We start from the raw sequence: 17,706 nt of genomic DNA on the forward strand, positions 1-17,706 counted from the left end.
CTTCCCCGCCTCGCGTTCCTTCTCCCCCGTTACGGTAAATCTCAAAGTGCCCACTCCGGCTCTTGGCAGGAGGAGCACGGGTATAATTTATTCGACGTGGTGCCTGCGCTTGCAAAGAAGCAATTAAAGAATCGCTTTGGAAGGCGAACGGGAAAAGCAGCATAATTCTCTTTTAATCCTCAAAGGATCACCTTTTCAAGGAATCATAACGACACATGAGATTCCAGCCTTCACAGGCCACGTTTTCAATCACAGGGATTGACATGGGTCATTGATCTGATTCCAGGGCAGTCCCACAGATGATAAATGGGGTACTTAAATAAGTACTTGCAATGCTGTATTCCCACGCAGGGGATCACTGCCTGAGAGCCCTCCCCTCCATAAAATAAAACAAACCCTTCCACTGCTATATATTTAACTGATCATAACAGCTTGTTGTTGTGTTTTTTCAATATAATGTTTATGCTGGAGTAGCTAACCTGTGGCCATGTAGATATTAGTTCGACTCCAGCTCCCATCAGCCTCAGTCAGCATGGCTAATAGCCAGGGATGGTAGGAGTTGTATTCCAGCAACATCTGGAGGGTCACAAATTGGCCCCCATGGTGCAGGCTAGCTTCCCCCAAACTTATGTCCTCCAGCCTCCAGGTGTTTTGGACTACAACTCCCATCAGCCCCAGCCAGCATACTTGCACTGACAGGGACTTATGGGAGGTGCAGTCCAAAATATTTGGAAGATACCTGGTTAGGGAAGACTGGTTTAGACTTATTCCTTCCGGTATATTGGAAGGAGTGCTTTTTGGATGGCCGCTTGTTTGTTATAAATTGAATTTGCATCTCATCCTTTCTCCAAGGAGTTCACGGTGGCATACATGAGATTCTCACAACAGTCCTGAAAGCTGCTAGTTGAGAACTCCAGCAGAAACCTTATCCTATAGCCATAAATAAAACTTTCAAAACAGAGAAAGGCTAGCTATTTGTTTCTGTGACTACCCCTTTCTCAGCCTAAAGCATTAGTACAACTACACCTGACTGCCGGGAAATGAATTTTGTAGAGAGAAAAACACCTGACCTTAAATTACTGTAATATCCAACTTAATAATTTATACTAAAAGATTTGCAGTGTTTATGCCAACAATCACAGCACTACTCCTTGGCTTTTAGTGCAGTTACTGCCAATGAAAGTTTCCTTGAAGATTGTTGTGTCCCATACATGCCTGCTCAACTGCAAGATCTATGAAATGAGCACTTTTACAAGGTTCTGCATCTGTGTGAGATTGAGTTTATTTGCTGTGAAACACCCTGCCTGTTATCACTAAGCAGGAACCCTCATTATACTGTTTTAGATGCTAAAACTTTTAATTTTTTTTATTTCAGCAAGCCTACTCAGACATATATGTGTCCAAGTTTTAAGGTTTGGTTCCCTTCCCCTCTCCCAATTACCAAACTGGTTTTGAAACTAAAGGAAACTTCATCTTGCTTTGAAGTTCCCTTGACTTTCAAAATCAGTTTGGTATTGGGAGGGGGGAATGGGGGAAAATTGTGAATGATCAGCAGTTCAAAGATACATCTCTGTTTGCACCCCAGGCTTTATTTCATGTCATATAGTCTCTTGAATCTAATTATATTTAATAGCCATATAGCTTTCAGTAACTCTAGAAGCCCATATCCATTTAAATATTTCCAAAAAGCAAATGGATAGCATCACTGCAATGTGAACATAATATCACATGACAGAAATCAAGTGTTTGTGAAAAATTATTGTGCTAGTCTGAAGGTATTATAGCAAAGAATAACAATTACTTCTTATTTCTAATTATGGAGCCAAAATGCCAGAGCACAAGAGAGGGGCATTAGCAGACTTGTAGCAATCCCAATATTGTAGAAGTATAAAACATTGATGTGAAAAATTATAATGTGTAGAACCACAAAATGTGGACTGAGCATGCCAGGAGTGCCAGCTTGGCCCTGTGGCCGTGGGTGCCAGGCATGGCCCTGGCACCAAAATTTGTGGGTGCCTGGCCACTTCATGGGGAGTTTTGTGGGTGTTGGGCATCCAGGGCCAGAGGCGGAGGAAGGTGGATGTGGTGGGTGCAGCCCACCCCAGGTGTCATCTGAGGGTGTGTGACATTGCCCCCCTCGGATGCTCTCCATGGGTGGCACACCCCCTGAGATGCACCCCCCTGGACTCTCAATGCAGGCGGCACACCCCTGGGATGTTTGCTGCGCCCCCCTGGGAATGCCAGCCTTCCCCCATGGGCAGCTATCCCTGCCCCCCGGGTACACGCCGCTCTGGGTGCCGGAGCAGCTAGCTCCACCACTGCCCAGGGCCCCAGGGAGTTGGCACATATGTAACATGCTACATCTTTTAGTAATATGTATGGCGAGATCCTTAGGTATTGTTGTGCAGAAATTCCCCTACTGGACCTCTGTAAGGATTTATATAATAAAAATATTCTCCCAGCCTTTCATAAATATGAAGGATCTGGACCAACAAATTGAATTCTGTCTGAGATACAGAAAGATTTGCCCTGAAGTAAACATTGACCTCAAAAGCATAAATTTATGTGCCTTAAAGCAGGCCACTCTCTTCTAGAAGAGCCTAGGTACGCGTAGACATATAGTCAAGTTGCAATCATGTAATCCTAAACATGCTGTTGGAAGCAAGTCCTACTGACTTAAAGGGGAATGGTTACAAGTGCTCATATTTAGGATTTCAGCTTAAGACTGATAAACAAAATTTAGATAATTCTGGAGTTATCGAAGGTCACATGCACAAAGAAAAATTGGCAGACAACTGAACTGCCCTATAATAAAAAGGAAACTGGCTAGTCCAAAATAGTAACCAGTGAACAATATTGTTTCTCAGTATCTCAAAAAGATGATCAAAGACTACCATCTAGTGGTTGCTGGTGAAGGAGAAACAGAAACAGTTTACAATACAGCAGTTTTGTTTTAAAATTTATTTGTTGCATTTATATTCCACTTTTTCCTCCAAGGAGCTTAAGTGACATACCTGACTTTCCCCCTCCTCACTTTTTGTCCCTCCTGGATTAAGTGGGCCCACTTTGTTCCAGGTTTCTTGCATGCACATTTCATTTACAATGTTAGGGCAATTAGCGTATTTTTCGCTCTATAGGACACACCAGACGATAAGACGTACCTAGTTTGGGGGGGGGGAGGAAGCAAGAAGAAAAAAATTCTGAACCCCAGAAGCCAGAACAGCAAGAGGCTATCCCAGAAGCCAGATCTCTCTCTTCTGGCTTCGGGGACAGCCTTTGAAGCCTCCGCAGGGCAGCAGGGTGAAGGCGCCCTGCTGCCCTGCAGAGGCTTTGCGCAGCTAACCCCAAGCTAGAATAGCGAGACGGAGTGCTGCCCAGCGCTCCGTCTCCCTGTTCTGGCTTTGGGCTTAGCCGCACAGCCTGCATTCGCTCCATAGGACGCACACACATTTCCCCTTAATTTTTAGAAGGGAAAAAGTGAGTCCTATAGAGCGAAAAATACGGTACATGAAAAGTGACTTTGATTTCCAGTGGCATTGTATTCACACAATGCATTTACATATACCGTAAGATGAAAAGCAAGGATGTAACGGCCTACACAAACCCTGAGTGGAGTCCTTAAGATGGTTGGATGGTGTCTTGTATGCCTTCTTCCTGCAACTCTTGCAGCCAAGCTGGTGCTAAATTCCTTTGGAGCATATCATTGAGACCAAGAGGAGGGTATTTTTGTCTGGGTAACCTGCCCAGGCTTGCACTCTGGAGACATGGCACACACTGTTCTGTCCTCCAGCACCTTGCAGCTACTTTCCTTCTCCCAGGATCTGCCATCCTAGGCATCCATTCTGTCCAACATTGTTTCTCATTATCTCAGACAGATGATCAAATCTCCCAAGGCTACACCACACCTTTCCCAGGCTCTGCTCTGTTCTCTCCTTGAATACTTTCACTTGGTTGGAATATGGCCTATGGGCTTTTTGAGCGACACTTTGGTCAACATCTTTTACCAGCCCTGATTTTATGTTTTTGATTGCTATTTTGTATTTTACTTTGCCCTTAGCCATCTTCAGCATCACTGGGGGGGGGAAGGCTCAATACCAAATGTAACAAATAATGGTTGCGTGGTCTCAGAGCCTTTCACCAGGAGTCAGCTTTCTCTGCCTTGGTATATAAATACAAAATATCTTGAACGGTTTAGAATTGCAAAAGCAAAAAGCAATTTAAATAATTATAATGTTAACACCAAATAATACCTAATGTGCTTGAAATGTTGTGGCGTTCCCTGTTTTTCCTTCTTTCTCCTCCTCCAGCTAGTTCCACTTTCTGCTCATACAAATGCCTTTCTTCCTTCTCCTGATGCTTGTTCCTTCTCAGTGGGACGAATTTAAGCAGCTGTGAAGGGAGCTGATTGTCCCTAATCAGCTTACTGAGGGGGAGCTGAGAACATTATACCCAGATGGCTTTTTTTTTTGCCTTGCTCCAGTCCCACCCCCTAAGATTTCTAGGTTTAGTTCGGTCAAAGTAGATAGTAAGTAACCAATCACAGCCTGGTGGAATACAGTACCAAACAGACTGAATTTTTAAGGATCCAGTCCTTTGTGGATGCAGTGCCTGGGGGGACCCTTATAGGGTGCATTAGCTCAGTTTTCACTCCCCTTCCTCACTGTACACACACAAGCAATCACTGGATCAGTCCATTATATCAGTCACAGGCACCCCATTCCCCATAATGACTGGATGTGGTACCTGCATACACACCCCATGAATGGCTATTTCAGGGGGGAAATATGGCCCACAGAGATTTTTCCATGTGTGGCTGCTGGGCTGTCAGTGCAATGGATCAGACCTATGGAGAATACTAAATAATAATGGCCCGTTAAAAATATGTAGTTCCTTATCCTACCCAACAGCCCTATGACCAAGGAAATACATGTAAAAATCTCCAAAGAATTTCATATCATTATTTGTATTTATTCTTACATCTCACCCACCCAACCTGGACAATCTTTCTAGCTTTACTATCCCAACTTAATGCCTGTGTAAGTCCTGCTGTCTACACAAGAATAGACAGACTTGAATCTGCATTTTTTAAAATGGCAATATTCTGAAGCAAGGCGGGTGGGGTGGGGACATCTCAGGCTCCTAGCTATCTCTGCTATGGACAGACTTCTCCAACAAAAGAAACTTCAAAGAGATACTTCAACATGAAACAGGTCAACTAGAATTTATCAGCAGGCTTGATTGCATTTGTTTAGGACTCAGCCAAAACCAGTGGTGTTTCCTTGTCCCATTACATGCATTAAATTAGCATACCAAAGCTTAGAAGATAGCATTATCAGCAGTTAACAGAGCTTATCTTGTACACATTTTAGCCTTGCATAGAAATAGCAGCGACTGTACTACTTGACTTTTGTGGCTTTTTGACCCTAAAGTTTACATTTGTTTCTGTGTATGTATGCATCTGTTGACTGAGGATGAAATGTGATGCATCTGATGAAGTCTATTCCAATCCTTGTTAATTTAGGCCACAATAAGTATGTCTGTCTTTAAGGTGTTGCTAGTCTTTAAAACTGTTTGTTGCTTTTGTAACCTAATTAAAGTCATTTCCTGATATCATTTAGCCAGTTATGCTCCGAAAGGCTCAAATGGTAAAATGAATATGCTTTCCTTTTTATCCAGAAATACTAAAATGCTCCCACATTTTAGGTGTCATTCCGAAGATGTTTGTAACCTCAAGGGTTGATTTCTGTCATGTACTTTATGTGGGGCTGCCCTTGTTTCTGGTCTGGAAGCTTCAGCTAGTGTGGATCACAGCAGCCAGTCTGCTCACAGGAACAGATTACAGTACTGGCTGCCAGTATGCTGCCAGGCTAGATTCAAGGTACTGGGGTAAATTCACCAAGCCCAAAACAACCTAGGACCAAAGTACCTTAAAGACCATCGGTTGCGCTACCTCATTCACAAAGATCCTCTAATGGTGCGCTTCTGGTGGTTCTCCATGCTCCTGTGATTTGGTTGGCCTTTACTAGGGACCCTCCCTTCTTTCAGGTGCCTTTTGAAAACTATACTGTTTAGACAGGCCTTTGTAATATGAATTTTCTTTTTTAAGCCATTTATTGATGATTTACTGACATGTTAATGATGCACCTGTGGATGCTCTTGTTTATTTTTTTCTCATATGTTGTATAGCACCTTGATTTTTTTAAAAAAATAACAGTGCAGATTATAAATATGTGATTAGTTTAAATTTAATTAATTAAAAGCTGGCTGATCCTCAGTCTTGTCCATTTCTCAAGATTTCCCAGCCCTATTTGGATGTATCATGGATTGAACACAGGGCATTTCTGCATACCATGTACATGATCTGCCAAAGCTACAGTCTTTCACTTGCAAGGTTACACACAGAATCCCAGTAGCAACAGTGGTACTATACAAGTTGCATTCCATTCATAACCTTTATCCTGCTGTCAGAATACTGAGTTGCCAACAGCAGCAGATCAGCCTGGAGGAAAGTTGTGTCTATCTTCTGCAACAGTATCTTGCTCTGCTCTCTCTCCACCCCCTACCAAAGCTCTTAGTTCAACATTTCCAATAGGCATCACATTATTCACAGGATATTCACAGGCATCACATTATTCACAGGATCATGCAGTGAAGCATTTTAAAGCCCCACTAGTTTCCATAAGAGATAGTTAACAACATGCCTAACTTCTTGCTCAAATAAGTGGGACTTTAAAATTAACTCTTAACTTTGACTGGATTATAAAACCCAAATCACTCCTGTGAAAAGTCATTAACTGACCTCTACGAGACTGATGTCAGTATCAATGTCCTACATTCTTCTCCTTGGTACAAAGGTAATTTTTAAACTGCCTTCAAATATCACTCTGGCTGACTCTTAACAAGTATTTGTAAAGCTAATCTATTGTTTCATGAAAGAAAAACTAAAGTTCATAAGCAAATACCGTTAATCAGTGCAAGATGATGTGAGTTTGCCCTTGAAATCCCCTCTCTCATTTGATGCCTACTTCTCTGCTGGTTACAATTGTCATATTTTTCTAGAGGCATGGAACAGTTGGGGTTTTATGTTCTATGTTTGATTTTGGACCAGTTATTAATTCCTTGCATTTACGTAGCTGTATTAATATCCTGGGAATCACTTATAAGGCAGTGAGGTCAAGTTTGTGGCTTTTCATGTTCCCTCTCCATATTATTGACAAGAGTAGTGTGAGGTACTCAGATAACAGAATAGTTAAAAACATAGGATTGTACATATCACACTGTTACTAAACATGCAGCTAGGATATAGTTTAATGACCACTATGTGTGTGCGTTTCACAACTTTAAGTTTGTTGCTCAGCAATGCCATGGTACCATTCTGGTCCGTTGGCACCCATCTGTCTCGGGAGACGATGGAGGTGTGTGCCTTTGGGAGTAAGGTAAAGCTGTTGGAAGTTTACAATGCCTGGGAGAGACATATTTAGTTGCATCTGGGGCAGATGAAGGCATCCATTTGTGCCGCTGCAGATGTATCATGGTGTTCCTTTTCTCTGCATTCCTCCCAGCAGTCATTTCTTCTCTGGCCACTGCTATGGATACAATGACTTGACTGCCCTTTCTCCAGGCACTGTGGTCATCTGCAAGAGATTCCCCACATGGCAGTGTGGATGTTGCCAGCCATCTGGCTGACCACTGTGATAACACGGCTCTGTACAAGATGGACCATTGGCCTGGTCCAAAAGGGCTCTTTGGAGGAAGAGCTGGGAAACATCAGCACTGTGGTTGCAACTGCTACCATCACCAGATGTTACACTATGTAAAGCTATACTTTACAAAAGGTGCCACTAGACTTCATTTTTATTGCCAAGGAGAGGGGGGAATTGGATAGGGAAAGGTGGAAGGAATATGAAGTATGTCAAATTCAAGCTAGAAATAAGTGTGCCCATCTTAAGAACATGTCCAGCACCCCAGAATTTCAGTGGCTAAACCTTTCTCAGTGGTACACTGAGAAAGTGGCCCTCAAACAATATGAAGTTTCCTTTCACATAGACAATTCAAAGTTTCCTTTCATATGATTTATTTACCCTGACAGTAGGTTTTGTGTTCCTCATTGTTTCTCACTTTGTAAACCTTATAAGTCTTCACATTCCGAGGGGGGAGGGAGACTTTATTTCAGATCCCTGGTATTAGGAATAGTACCGTAATCCCTTTAACCCCAAACTGCTGTAAATCAACACATCAAAGGTTAGGTGCAGTCTTTACTGCCAAAATATCACCTGAGTATTTGGATAGGTTCCATGCCCACAAAATCAGAGTTGTAGTGATTAAAGGGCTAAAGCAAAGGTGTATTTCGTATGTCAGAACTTGAGTTCTTTTGCTTATGGCGATAGCAATAAAACAGAAGTCTGACAACATAATCCTAGACATATTTACTTAGAAGTATATCCCATTGAATTCAGTGGAGCTTATTCCTTGGGGAGTATAAGGAGTATAAGGTGAGTATAAACACATTTTTAGGGAGTAAGCCTCGATGGAACATAAAATGCTGCCGTATACCAGATCAAATCATTAGTCTACCTAGCCCAGAATTGTCTATTCTATTCTGATTCACCAAGCTCTCTGGAGCCTAAGGCAAAAGTCTTACCCAGGGGTCAGCAAACTTTTTCAGCAGGGGGCTGGTCCACTGTCCCTCAGACCTTGTGGGGGGCCAGACTATATTTTGAAAAAAAATAATAATGAACGAATTCCTATCCCTCACAAATATCCCAAAGATGCATTTTAAATAAAAGCACACATTCTACTCATGTAAAAACACCAGGCAGCCCCCACAAATAACCCAGAGATGCATTTTAAATAAAAGGACACATTCTACTCATGTAAAAACATGCTGATTCCCGGACTGTCTGCAGGCCAGATTTAGAAGGTGATAGGGCCGGATCTGGCCCCCAGGCCTTAGTTTGCCTACCCATGGTCTTGCCCATCACTTGCCACCTAATTGCTGAACAAAGAACAAACCTGGAGATGCCAGGCATTGATAAAGGAAAGTACACGTAAATTGCATGTTGCTTCACCATTTTTCAAACTTCAGGGCTTGAACTTCCGTTTCTTGGAACTCCTGGAATGCTCAGCAGCAGGGAGGTCTCTCTTCAGAGTCCAACAGTAGTCAGCCATCATGACTGCGTTCCAGGGACCCTGATACCTGGTCTCCATCTCTTTCATGTCCTGATGGAATCTCTCCCCTTGCTCGTCACTCATTGAACCCAGGTTCTCAGGAAACCGGTCCATGTGTGAAAATAGGTAGTGCATCTTGACACTCATGTTGCAGCCCAGGTTTCTGAAAGCAGTCAGCATGTTGTTGACAAGTTCTGCATAGTTTCTGGCCTTATTGTTGCCAAGAAAGTTCTTAACTACCAGAACAAATGCCTTCCACACTTCCAGTTCCACTTCATTCATTGACTTTCCGAACTCTGGATCTCTGATGAGCTGACGGATCTGAGGACCGTCAAAGATGCCAGCTTTCAACTTCTCCATGGTCAATCCTGGAAAAGCCTGGCACAAGTAAGTGAAGCAGTCACCATCCTTGTCCAGAGCCTTGGTGAACTGCTTGATTAAGCCGAGCTTGATGTGCAGCGGTGGGAAGAGTATTCTGTCTCTGTCCACCAGAGGGTCATTGATGACGTTCCTTTCTTTGCAAGGCACCAATTCCTCCCACACAGGCCAGTCCTTCTTCGTGTAATGCTGAGCACGGTCCCTACTATCCCACATGCACAGAAAACATGAGTACTTGGTGAAGCCAGACTGTTGTCCCAACAAAAAGTTCACCATCTTCAGGTCAACACAAATAAACCACTTATGCTGATCATAACCAATTTTCTCCAGCACATACTTCACTGTTTCATAGTTCTCCTTCAGTGTAGTCGAGTGAGCCAGGGGTACAGAGGCAAACTGGTTGCTGTTGTGTAACAGAACACATTTCAGTGATCGCTTGCTGCTGTCAATGAACAGTCTCCAATCTTTGGGTTCATACTGTGGCACTCCAAGCTTGAGCAGAAGCTGCGCAATATCTGCACAGTACACCAAGTCCTTCTCTTCCGAGAAAAAATGGAGATACTCTTGATGCCTGTTGCGGAAGAAGCTGATGCGAGCACTGTCAGAGAGGAGGTTTTTTCCCTTCAATCTGGATGCCAACAGTTCGGCAGAGTCTTTTAACAAGCTGAGGTCGCAAACTAGATCATTCAACTGCTTTTGGGAAAATGGATGTGGAGCATCATCTTCAAGAACCACTTCTTCTTCTTCATGTCCTTCAACACTGGAGGCATCTTCGTCACTAATGTCAGGAAGTTCTCCGAAGATAGGCACTGGAATTTCATCACAATGAGCTACAGGACGACATGCTGATTGAAGATCAGGATACTTCATGGGGCGACTGCCCCATTAACTTAGTTTTGATCCCCCAACTTTATGCTTTGCCGCACGAATTTATGGAAGATTTCGAGGTTTTATGACTTCAAACTGATCCCTTTTCGACATAATCACCCAGAACTATCGGACCTGAATACTTCTTGTCATTAAAATAATCATTTCCAATCAAAACAATTATTCGACATGGCATTTTACCCCCACCAACTTCTTCTAAAATGCTCCACACAAGCGTACATGTGAACAACAACAAATTTGTTGTTGACCAGTGTAATGTGAAGAATCCTAGGCAGTAAATTACGGTAGTTTCTGATGTGCCAAAGTGGGTGCATAAGAACATTGCTTAGTTGATCCCAAGTTCATTCACAATTTGGATGTCACCATCACTAACACAGCCAGAACCACCATCACAGTAAAAGGCACTTTGCAATGACCCAACTGGTTTGCTGTGAGAAACTGCATGCGCAGAGAACTGGAAATTCTGAACATGTTATTCTATTTTACTGCTAGTGTGTGTTGGTCCTGCTTTGTAAACTCCTGTCTGCTTTGAACCATAAGGCATTTCAGAAACTGGCCAACAGCTGCAGGGGGCTGAGTTGCGTGTACTTGCAACACTGTCATAAAGCTGCCCGGCATGGGTTGGGCTGGTGGCACAATGAAGTGCACACTGTATTGCATGTTGAGTGTGCACTGAAATTCATATACCCAGGCAAGCGCTGTCCAGCCAGCCTTCAGAACATGCCATGTAAATTGTTCCTCTAATCTATTTTTAATTGGGTAAAACCCCACCTTTAACAGTTTGGGGCTTTACAAAATCAACTAGACAAGGAGAAATAACAACAAAGCAAAAGAAGGAGCAAGGGTGTAGATGGAGCTCTCTGTAGAAAAGCCCAGGCATCCCTGAGCCCCTGTCCCAGTTTTGCCCATCTGCTTCCTTTTGTTCTTAGCCTCTTGCCACCTGTTTTCCTGTCTCTCCCTTTTGGCCTCTTTTCTCTCAGTATTGTCCGATGCCCTACTCTGAATTCCCCTACACTTTGCACCGCTGGCAGCTTCCCCTTAGATGTCCAGGCCGACCCTGTTACTCCCGTCGTCCTCCTAATTTCTCTTTGTCCGGGGAGCAAAGCCCTCTTGGCAGGCGAGGCAAGAAAGGTGAGGGCACGGCCCGCTTCAACTGTTGCGCTTGAGCATGCGCGCACCGCTCCGGCGTGCTCCCTGATGGGGAGTCGAGAATGTGACCCTTGTCGCTGGCCAAGTCCCAGACTTAATCCGACTGTGTGAGCGCAGGGAGGAGGGCACAGTCGCCATAGCGGGAGCGGGAGCTGCGTGAGAGCCGAGGCGCCCTTGGCCCGCAGGGACGCGCACCTGTCACCTGCAATCAAGAACGCCCTTTGCCTGAGGAGGTCGGCATGGCCGAGGCGCAGGGGCAGCTCGAGGCAGCTCTGGCCCCGGATGCCGAAGAAGAAGCGCGGCAGAAAGGCGGGAACGAGAACGAGGAGGATGAGAGGGGAGAGGAGGACACGGAGGAGCCCCCGGCCTCCACCTCCGCGGAGGACGAAGCTCCGCGCGTAACGCCTGAGGAGAAAGCCCGCGAAGAGGAAGGCGAGAGCCACGAGACGGGAGAAAGCAGCCTCAGCAGCCAGCAAAGCCGCGAAGATGGAGAGGCGCCCCCCAGTCCTGAGGGAGAGAAGGAGCGGGAGGAGGGCGGGGAGGCGAGTCCGGCCCGACGCCCTGCAGAGCGGGACGAAACGCGGGCGGCTGCGGGCGCCGCCGGCGAGGAAAAGACTGAGGGGGGCAGAGAAGCTGAGGAGGCGGCAGTTGCCGCGGCGTCGCCACAAGAAGAGGGGGAGCCGGGCGAGGGTCGGGGGGCGAGTGAAGAGGAGCCAGTGGACGGAGAAAGGAGTCCTGAAGGAGAGGAGCCGGGCGAGAGTCTGGGGGCGCCAGTGAACGAGGAAAGGAGTCCTGAAGGAGAAGCGTCGCCGGAACAAGAGGGGGAGCAGCCGGGGGAGCCTCGGGGGGCGAGCGAAGAGAAGCCGGTCGACGGAGAAGAGACCCGCGAAGGAGAGGAGCCCCCACAACAAGAAGGGGAGTCGCTCGACACCAGGGGGCCGAGTGAAGAGGGGAGCTCTGAAGGAGAGGAGCCCCCACAACAAGAGGGGGAGCCGAGCGAGAGTCGGGGCGCGAGTGAGGAGCAGCCGGTGGTCGGAGAGGGAGGCGAGTCTGTGACAGGAGAGAGCGAGCAGGAAGCGGAAAAGCGCGGAGGAGATGAAAGAGAAGAGGCGAGCGAAGAAGCGCGCGAAAAAGAAAAGCTCGACGGAGAGGCTGAGGAGGCTGAGGCCGAGTTGGGAGAGCAGCGGAAACCTCCGGAGGCTCCCGCGGGAGAAGAAGAGACTCGGAGGGAAGAGAGGGAAGCCCCAAGCGGAGAAATTCCCGCCGAGGCTGCTGGAGGAGGAGACGCGCCCGAGGAAACCCCGGCAGATGAAGATGCGCGCGCGGAGGAAAGCGAAGCCCCGGGAAACCTCGAGGCGGGCGCCCAGGAGGAGGAGGAGGAGGAGGAGGAGGAGGCTCCCCCGGCCTCGGGAGCGACGGAGGCGGCGCGAGAGGATGCTGATGAACGCCCCAACCACCTGCAGGACGATTCTGCGGAGGGAGCCGTCGAAGGGGCCGCGGAGGCCGGGGATGCGCTCGGGGTGAATGGCATGCAGGGAAAGGAAGAGGAGGAGGAGGAGGAGGAAGCGGCGGCAGAAGAGCAGATCCCACTCGCCGCGCCGGTGGAAGAGGCGCAAGAGCATGACATCTCCCTCTTCGTAAAGGTAAGGGCACATTGGCCTGGAAAGCGAGCTGGTTGTGAGGCGAAGTGCGCTTAGAGGCAGGATCACCACCTTAACAGGGATAGTTAAGGCAGGATCTCCAATAGTTGCTTTGAAATGCAGTCCAAGACTTTGCGCACAAATCGACAGCTTTGGGCTTCGCACCCGCTGTTCCCTAGCCCCCCGCTCATGCTGGTGAGCATGGCTTAGAATCCCACTACACATGCACTGGAAAATTTACCCGTTTATTACCTTGCGAGGGCAACAGAGTAAGTTAAATAATCATTTCTAAAGTGATCCGGAGTATTGCTTCCATCGCTGCTCCTGATCAAGAAGAGAGAAAGCAAACATTTTGGAACAATTTCTCTTGGTGAGCTTGGCAGAGCTCTGAATCTTCCTAAGAGCGCTCACAAACTTTCCCGCCAACAGAAATTACTTTTTAAAGCCTATGTGTTTCCCAGAGGTTGCCGCTGCATATGGTAAATTGCCTCAACATATTGCATACAAGATTTCATTGCAGATATAAGCTACATAGATCCTCTGGTTATTATAAAGTACATTGGCTAAGCTAGTGCTGTTTAAATCAGCCAGATGAAAATCCAGTTTTACTAAGATGATTTGGGTATTAAAGTCGGAGATAAATCTACTTTTGACTTCACGATTAAATAGGAACATGCTATGAAGCTGCATCATGCTCAAAAAAGTAATGCTTTCCTTCCAAACTATAGAATTGACAAATGATATGGATCACACTGCCAGCAAGAAATAGAAGAGTACAGTGGAATAAGATACATTACACATACTTAGAACTTTCCTCACCTCACTCGGAATGTGTTGGGGGTTTTTTTAAGTGAAAAGGCATTCAGGTTTGGGGTTTACCATTTGTGTACTGAACTTTATGGCTTTTGCTGATACTGTAGTTGTAGTATCTAAGTCCCTTGCATTTTCTAAAGTTAGGACAAGTGCATCTTTTTTGAAGTACAATGGAGTATACTTTCAGAAGCTGTTGAGACATATGTATGTATGTATGTATGTATGTATGACATATGTATGGGGAAATCAGATCATGAGTAATAAGATCCATTACAGACAACTGAAAAATAACACATTGCATTCATTTAATTACCCACAAATCCCCCCATGTTCTGGGGCCTGTACATGCATGACAACTTGAAAGTTTAGTTATCCTGGTCCATACGAGTCCATACCAGTGCAGAAGTTGCAAACAAAACAAGTCAAGTTTAGAGCTTGCCATGTTACATCTTAGAGCCACACAAAGCATTCAAGTGACTAAAAAAGCATGCAGATTTCTGGTTATGATTGTGTAGACTATTTATTTCCTTTTAAAACCACCCTTCATCAATTAAGATCCCAGGCTTGTTTACAATATATCGAATTAAAACACCAAAATTGAATATAGCAAAACCAAAACATTAATAAACACTAAAATAAAACCCAGGGACTGTACATTAATTTAGCGCAATAATGAGGGGTAGGGATAGGGATTTACAATATAATTTGTAATTTACAATTTGCAAGATTTGTCTGTTTCTTTTTCTTCCTCCTATGTGACATATGGGGTAGCACAATACATTAAACCCATATTCAAGGGGCAATAAAACAAATACAGTGGTAACCTCGGGTTACAGACGCTTCAGGTTATAGATGCTTCAGGTTACAGACTCTGCTAACCCAGAAATAGTACCTCAGGTTAAGAACTTTGCTTCAGGATGAGATCAGAAATTGCGCAGCGCTGCGGCAATGGGAGGCCCCATTAGCTAAAGTGGTTTCTCAGGTTAAGAACAGTTTCAGGTTAAGAACGGACCTCCAGAACGAATTAAGTTCTTAACCAGAGGTACCACTGTAAATGGCTAGAGCAGAGAAATTAAAGCAGTGAAACAGTGGGGATAGGTGTGCCTAACTCTTTCCTCACCCACTGCTTCTCTGCTCAATATTACTCCCCGCCCCCCACAATTTCCCAACAGAGGGTTTTCTTATGTTTGCAACCTATCATTAGGCTTTTAAGGTTTTCAGCAAAATTCAAATGGGTGGTAAGGGCCAACACAGGTATAAGATGCAGGGAGGGAGCAGCTGCAAGATTTTATTATTTGTTTATTTGTTGGAAGTTGAATAGTAGCATCCTGCCTCAGATGCAGTGGATGGGGCTGTCTTATTACCAGTGTGGCCATAAGATTCAACTGTCAGTCTGTTTGGCTACTGTACATGGAAGAGCATCTGGGGTGCTATTTGTTCCACATTTCAGGCAGCACAATGTCTTGGCAGCCCTGTGGTGGTGCTTACTGTCATCCCAGATCTGGAAAAAGATAGGCATAAAAAAGGAGGCTCAGGACTACAAAGGGAACCTTTTCCAGCTCAAATGCCGCATTCCTTTGTGGGAAAACCTATGAGGGCTGGATGCCAGTGATGGGTGAGGTCCAGAAGCAAAAGTGGATGGCGCTCTGGGGCAAAAGTGGGTGGAAAAATAGCTGCATCTACTTTTGTATAGTAAGTGGCATTCCAGCAACAAAAGAAGTCAGATGTTTCTAAACACACTTCCCTCCAGGCCAGCACAAGGCATTACCACAGTCCAAGGATTCCCTCCAGCTGCAGCCAGGCAAAAGCACTTGCAGAAGGTGTGGAGAAAGGCTGGGGAAGGATGTAGCCTGGGGAGAGGGCATACGCAGCCTGAGAACTGAAGTGCAGAAAGACAGGTTTGGAGAGTTGCAATTTGGCCGCTGGGCCTGATGTTCGCCACCCCTGTTCCATATTCTGCATCCCTGAAAATATGGATAAACTGCTTATGAAAGGTCAAAATAAACTGGCAGATATATGCTTCTGCAGGGAATCTTGTAAATATGCACACTTGTGCCATAAAAGGACACTGCATTTAATAGGAAACAGAGTAAGAAGTTTGTACTTTGTTACGAAGATTTGTTGATCTATGAGAGGAGTAACTTGCCTAAACTCATGGGTGCCTGCTAAGCACTGCTACTGCTCATCAGGATTCTTTGGTCTATTTTGTCTTTGGTTATTTGCACTTGATGTTCAGGTTTTTGAATAGCAATTCTTTTTATGCAACCGTGTTCAGCAGAAATATTTCTGAGAAAAGAATAAGAGTGAGTGCAAGAAAAATCCAGCCGCAAAATTTAAAAAATGGGCCAGTTTCACTCTGCCTGATTTTATTCTTTTAGGTATGGGTATCTCCCAAAGAAGAAGATAACCCAATATCCTGTCCTTTATACAGCTATCCAAATAAGTTTTTAAACCGGTGAAGTCCTTTGCCTCCACAATTGCTCTAGTGAGATTATTGTTCTGGCCTATTCATCTATGTATCTATCCAGTTCAGTTAAAACTCATATCCAGTCCAAACTTTCATGTAAATTGACCTCGAACTTTATTAGCAAACAACTTATAAATGTAGATGACCAAATACTTTGCTTTAGAAGAATGGTCAAACCCAAATGAGATAAAAGTATGGCTCAGGTGGAAAGATAATGCAAGGTTAGGCCCTCAAGGCCAGAGGGAGGCTTTTCCTCTTCTCAGGAGAATGTTCTAAACAGGATTATACACTGTATTCCAAATACTTGATCTGTTTCTAACAGATCAATATGAGAAATTGTAAGCAATTCTAAATATGGAGATTAGGGGCCAATATAATAAAATTTCCTATTGGGACCGAGCCATTATTTCAATGTATTACAATGCTAATAATAGAAACTCTTTGATTTTTCAGCCTAAGTCAATTAATCATAGAATTCATGAGGTTCATCTAGTCCAACTCCATGCAGTGCAGGAATCTTTTTGCCCAACATGGAGCTTGAACCCACAATCCTAAGATGAAGTCTCATGCTTTGCCAGCTGAGCTATACCACCAAGTCATCTTCTAGAGTGCCCACAGCCTTTTTAAACCTCTCTCCTGTCCACAAATATTATTTCCCTGGTTCTCCTCCTCTCTGGTGGAAAATAGCTCTATCAAACTGTTGTTTTTCATTTTCATCTGTTACAGCACTAACATTTCATATAAGTTTTTTAAAAAGTCGATGCACTTGGTCTTTGTCTTATTAAGCAAGTGTTTGCTTAAGTGAAATGAGAAAGTCCCTTTGCTACTAAAGAAGTTCAGGGAAGTTCAGATAAGCTTGCATGCTTATCCATAGCAAAGCAGATCCTCTGAGGTTTGCTTAAGGTAAATGGATTTTTTTTTTAAATGCAAAACCAGGACACTACTATGGGAGCAGCAGAACATTTGCTAATGCTCTTGAGAGCTGGGGAAACCCATATTCTCCACTGTGAGACTGTGGCAACAGAGTGCAGTTGATTTTAAGCCATAGGGATTGAGACGTATACTTTGTCGGTTTGGGAAGAAGGTTGCTTGCAGCCTCTGTTTGTGGGGAAATGGCAGGAACTCATAAATAACTCCTTTAACCAGAGCTGAACTACAATAAAATGTTTCAAGTGGCATACTCTATTGGCATTTTATTCTCTA

At 44.8% G+C, this 17,706-nt stretch overlaps 1 protein-coding gene across 2 annotated transcripts in view; it reads left to right on the forward strand.

Moving 5' to 3' along the window:
* Nucleotides 1–17,706, forward strand: part of CLIC6 (chloride intracellular channel 6) — a 133,424-nt gene that overhangs the window by 97,080 nt on the left and 18,638 nt on the right. The window contains exon 1 of one of the 2 annotated variants that reach the window (XM_081859881.1): nucleotides 11,709–13,226. The exons of the other annotated variant lie outside the window; for it this stretch is intronic. Within the exon in view, the coding sequence (XP_081716007.1) occupies nucleotides 11,823–13,226 (1,404 nt within the window). The 5' untranslated portion in view covers nucleotides 11,709–11,822. Of the gene's footprint in view, nucleotides 1–11,708; nucleotides 13,227–17,706 lie in introns of those variants that run through there. 2 annotated transcript variants of the gene reach the window in all.

This window comes from Podarcis erhardii (genome assembly GCF_964252035.2).
Source record: "Podarcis erhardii genome assembly, chromosome: 4".
In the NCBI taxonomy this organism is placed as follows: Eukaryota; Metazoa; Chordata; class Lepidosauria; order Squamata; family Lacertidae; genus Podarcis; species Podarcis erhardii.